At 44.1% G+C, this 5698-nt stretch overlaps 1 protein-coding gene across 1 annotated transcript; it reads left to right on the forward strand.

Moving 5' to 3' along the window:
• The first annotated feature begins 1714 nt into the window (after positions 1 to 1714).
• Positions 1715 to 2947, forward strand: LOC149261486 (protein JINGUBANG-like). The gene has a single exon (XM_089369404.1). The coding sequence runs from the start codon at positions 1715 to 1717 to the stop codon at positions 2945 to 2947; it is 1233 nt and encodes a 410-aa protein (XP_089225530.1).
• The last annotated feature ends 2751 nt before the right edge of the window (positions 2948 to 5698 follow it).

Consider the following 5698-nt stretch of genomic DNA (forward strand, 5'->3'; position numbering starts at 1 on the left):
ATAGCTAATCATAATCTAGGTTTACTATGTTTAGCCATAGTCAACCATAACTAGAACATATTTAGTCATAGTCAACCATAATTGAACATATTTAGTCATAGCCAACCATAGTCAACATATTTTGCCATAGTCAACCATAGTTAATCCTCCTCAATTGTAATTTGAATGTATTTAGTCATAGTCAACCATATCAACCATGGTTTATTATTCCTCTCCATTAGCATGAGTTCCACATTGATTAATGTGGTTGTGCTAGGTTTACTATGTTGGCCTGCATTACTACATTTACGAAAATCAACCATGGTCAACCCTAGTCATCTATGGTCACCATGGTTGCCCATAGTGAACCATGGGCAACCATGGGCAACTATAATCAAACATGGACAACCATGGTGAACCATAGTCACTCATAATATGTCATAGTCAACTATAATTAGATGTGGACAACCATGTTCATCATGATTGACTATATGCCAATTATAATAAGCCCTCATCAACTATAACTTGAACATATTTAGTCATAGTCAACCATAATCAACCATGATTTACTAATCATCTTCACAAAATCCATCAATCAACTACTACACCAGTATCAATAAATATAGTAAAGAGTCTAACTAATATATATTTAATACCATAGTCTAACTAATAGATTAAATGGTTTTTTTTGGACATTTTTTGAATTAATTTTAACTAAAACTATTAACCATTTTTAAAAAGTGAGTTTAAGTTGTTTAATCTATAAAATCGTAATGCCTTAATTTTTCAAGGCTTTAATCTATTTATACATTCAAAAATATATTTTAAATAACAAAAAATCACAATCCCTTATATCTCAATTTAAGTGAAAAAATCTATTTAAACTATTAATTAGATCGTGCCAAAAAAACAAATTACTTACGCTATTAATTTGACTATGCCTCAATTTAATTATTTGTGAATAAAATGAAATTGTGCTTACATATATATGTTTACTCCATTAAAATTTAGGTTTTTCGATTTGAATGAAACGCATTGTTCTACTCTTCAAATTTGAATGTACCTGCCAAATACGGCCGGGAGTAAAGCACCGTCAAATTACAGACCTTGGCCCAATTCATCTGATTCAAGTGGAAGTTGGAGAGAGTGCTGTTGAGAGCCAGGCAGGCTTTCTCTGGCCACTTATATTGTCATAGGCATCCAAAGTCATGTTAACGCACAGCAGCAAATGGGACAACTTAAATTCTGCCTGCCCCTACGCAGCAAGTCATCATCTAATAGCTTTAGAATTCTGTACTTCTTAATTCAATTTTGTTTTTATTTTCCATAGCGATGAATGGATCGACCTCTGATACTTTGGCACCTCTCTTTGTTGGGCCATTTTTGAAATCGTTTTCCAGACTGTAAAAGTTTTCAATTCATTTCAATTCAATTTTCGGCGACGAAATATTGTAGTCTGGCAGGCTTTTGCGTAAATGTCCGTTATGGAGAATTTCGCAAGGTGAGAATCATGGTGTACTGCGTCAGGTCAAGTAATAGGAAGGCTCATGATTTTATTCTTAAATTTTTTACAATTTGACAGTTCAGAAATGAGCTGTGTATTATAAAGACACTCAATAGAAATTAAATCAGTACTCACCAATTACAATAACGTCTTTAAGCAAACTAGAAAGCAGAGAACGTGGTAATAAAGCAAATTGTAGTTGATGATGATGGTAAGAGAGCGCGAAACAAAATGAGACGCGAAGATTGGGAAATGATAAATCCCGAATATACATCAATCAAATGTTTCCCCCCTCTCCATCCGATCAACGCAGCGTCTCTCCGGGACGCTTCAGCACGAGCTCTCCTAATGCTCACTCTGTCTCCCTGGAGGCTGCTGCCTCTCAATTCCCCGGATACCCGTCCTTTCAGATGCGTTGCTTCGATAATCAAGCCAGGTGGGCACATATATTCAATAGCGGTTACACCAGACGGACTTCTGTACACGGGCTCCGACAGCCAAAACATAAGAGTATGGAGACACACGGATTTCCCACAACATAGTTGTCTCAAGTCCGGGTCAGGCAACGTCAAGGCTCTGCTCGTTGTCGGGGAGCAAGTTTTGTGCGCTCACGGGGACAACAAAATACGCCTCTGGGGCCACTCGCGCTCCAATCCGAACGTCCACACGCGCGTGGCCACGCTCCCCAAGTTCAGCATAGTTCAGAATTTTATCAGGCCCTTGGTAACCGACAGCGGCACCGGCGGGGGAAAACACTCCGGTCCCGTGACCTGCCTTGCGTGTGATCCAAACGACGATTTGCTCTACTCGGGGTCGTCGGATAAGAGCGTGAAGGTGTGGAATGTGTCGGAGTCCAAGTGTATCGAGACTATCGAAGCCCACACCGATTCCGTCAATGCCGTCGTCGTGCGGCACGACGGGCTTCTCTTCACCGGATCCGATGACGGCACGGTGAAGGTATGGAGGCGGCCGGGTCGCGGCCGACGGAAGCACGAACTAATCATGACTCTTAACATGCAGCGATCTCCGGTAAAACCCCTCGCGCTCGGGACCCTCGGCCCGGATTGCTCCATCGCTCTGTACGCGGGATGCTACGATGGATATATTCATTACTGGGAGGAAGACCAATTCTCCGATCGAATATTGCATTACTCCGGCTTTCGACGAGGCCATCTTCACTCCGTTCTGTGTCTGGTAACCGTTCGCGATCTGCTGTTGAGTGGCTCGGCCGATACAACGATTCGCGTTTGGAAAAGGGACGGGGGCAGGACCGGTATATGTTGCGTTGCAGTGACGGAGGGGCACAGCGGTCCCGTGAAATGCATAGTTGCTACTACCTTGGATCTCCACGATAATTCGTTTATTGCTTACAGTGGAAGCCCTGACGGAATGGTGAAGGTGTGGATGGGTCGTTTGAAAACCACAACGGATTCTCGTTCTACCTCACCAGTACGAATACGTTAGTGGCTTCGATGTTCAGATCACATGGCAACTACCAATGGAATCGCGACTTCACATTTTCTTTATTTTTATTTGAAACTACATCTATTTAATTTTCAAATGTTTTGTACAAATCTTGACATTAGCAAATAAAATTCTTTTTGCGACTAAAAATATATCCTTACGACGGTTGGAGTGCAGCATATAGGTAAGTATTGGTACTATGATCCTTATGCCTTTGTGATAACAATGTGGTGCGAAGCATTCAAACGCTCTTATTTTCTGCAAAAAAAAATCTGGTTAATTTGACACAATTTCTGTTTCGAACACTTTCTTTTCACCAATACTTATGTTCGTGGACTACGCCTACTTTCACTTTAACATTACTTAGCTTGTGTTTCGCAACCAAGTAAACATACATTTATCCTTTATACCAATGAAGCCCATACTCATTCATTATCCATAGCAATTATAACAAGAACAACAACAATTGCAATAGTATAAAGGGGAGGGGCAACTCCCCGTAATGTAAGTCTGCCCGAATCAATATATTATATAATCATCATTTTTACAATGTACAGACTAAGTCCTTGGGAAACCCCAAATTTACACTTAGCCAAATTTTCACAACTTCGGCAAACTCGGTTGCCCAGCTCGTCGGCACCTCCGCACGGTCGCCGCACGACTCTCCAACCTGTCGTTCACCTTGTTGCACGTCTTCGTCGGTTCACTCTTCGTTTGGTCGCAAACGCCCAAACCATGTATCCCTGCCCACACGCAGTCCCGGTTGCCAACTCTTGACAAACGCCCAAATCGTGTACACAACACGTAGTACCGCCTGCCCAACTCAACGACCTCCGGTTCCAACCTCCGTCTCACCTTTGTGCACACTTGCACGGTGGGCGGGCGCTCACCCGAGTCGCCAAGACACCCACGCCAAGTCGCCGCACAAACGCCTCCGCACAATACACCCGGACACGCCTTGCCCAACGCGTCCACCTCTCCACCAAGAATTCTTCAACAAGTGCGACTCACTAGAGGAGCGCATGAGCTATGTGCTCATCCTCCTCAAAACTACGCACAAGTGAACCTACTCCAAGATAGAAGTAAGAAGTGCGAAGTTGGATTGTTGAAATGAGCTCCATCGCACTCATATATATACACTTTGCAAGTGTGGTGGTGGCTCGCCCAACCGACCACCATATCTTCGTTTACACACCCCTTCGCAACATTTAACAACCATTTTCAAAGTCGGCCTGCCCACCATCGGATGTCGGCTTTAAGCCAAGCATTCCACGCTCCAATCACCATATAAGTGCATCGCACTTCAATTATTGTCGCATAAACGTCACAAGGTTTCGTCGCATTTCTTCCGCACGCACGGTTCGTCGCACCCTCCTGTCGCACTATTGCACACCCGTCGCGCACCCATGCACAGTCACTCGGCGCCCAACCGCACCGCAGCTCCGAGGACCTTACATCCTCCTCCACCTGAAATCATTGTCGTGCTCGACAACATACCATGCCGGTAGCCATCCATCAAGATCATCCATGATGTCAACTCCTCCACATACTGCAAAACATCACTGCAGCATATGTAGAACCACCGTCTCCACCATGTCTTGCCCCGGCAACCATCTGTCACCAAGATCACCATACCAAGGTATACACCTCATCACTATGTCATCCATCAAAGATCATCTCAATCCATGATCATCGACCCCTCTGCGACAATCTCCACTGCAACATCTTGTGTCGACCTCATCATGTGTCACCATGTGAACCTCTGTCATGATACTCCAACAAAATGCGAGCACATCTCTGCGCACTTTGCGACCCCATGTCTGAACTAGTCGGATGGCCAGTTCAACTGTCACGCTCAAACCATGAAATTGAACATCCTCATGCCACCCTCAGTTGTTTCTCAAAACATCCCGCCACATCCTCAAATCGATCAAGAATCCATCTCCATATAAGTGTAAGCCATGCTCAGGTCCATGAAGTAGCCCTCATCTCATCTGCAACATGCTGCCCAAAGTAGTTGAGTCTCGGCTCAACCCATGCTCAAGTGTAGTCACCAAAGCATCCTCATCATCGTAACTCCATCACTCCAAAGTGTCTCATATCGATCATCCACATCAAGTCACTCTTCCAAGCCATGCCCATACATGTATTTTGAAAGTATGCATCCCATACTGCATCAAAGTCTCTTGACCTCAGCTCCTCAATGCATTAGATCCTCCAAGTCCACCATATATGAAGTCCCTAAAAGTCACAACAATCTCATGTCATCATGAGCTCCATAATCAGCTCACAAATCCAACCAAGCCCATGGCCTTGTTGTACAAGAGTGCACAACCTCTCCATCAACTCATAAGTAATAAGTCTCCATGTCACACGAACAAATCCATCTGCACAACATCCCTGCCTTGGCACTCCTCATTGGATGCTCATAAGTGACACCTCTACAAGTGCTCTTGCATCATGTCCCTGCATAAGACTGCCATGCTCCATGCCTCCAACCTGATGTCCATGACTAAGTTGCCCATGCAGTCCAACCAAGTAGACCCATCACAACAATCGATCATCCTCATCCAAGCTGTAATCTTTGGTTTAATGAACTCGGTCACCCAACCATATCATCATGTCATGAGTCCTTCCATCATAGCTTCTCCACTGAAGGTTCCACCAAGACTATCTCTTGGTCTTGGCCATAAGAAGTCCACCCAAGCATCATCATCATACCTCAAGTGTGTGCCCTCCTCAATATATCCA

Source organism: Pinus tabuliformis, chromosome 6, assembly GCF_031772625.1.
Source record: "Pinus tabuliformis cultivar Carrire ecotype Pingquan chromosome 6, CPIR1, whole genome shotgun sequence".
Lineage (NCBI taxonomy): Eukaryota > Viridiplantae > Streptophyta > Pinopsida > Pinales > Pinaceae > Pinus > Pinus tabuliformis.

Excerpts from the sequence above, each read along its gene's own strand:
- LOC149261486 (XM_089369404.1), top strand. The coding sequence starts at position 1,715 with ATGAGACGCGAAGATTGGGAAATGATAAATCCCGAATATACATCAATC.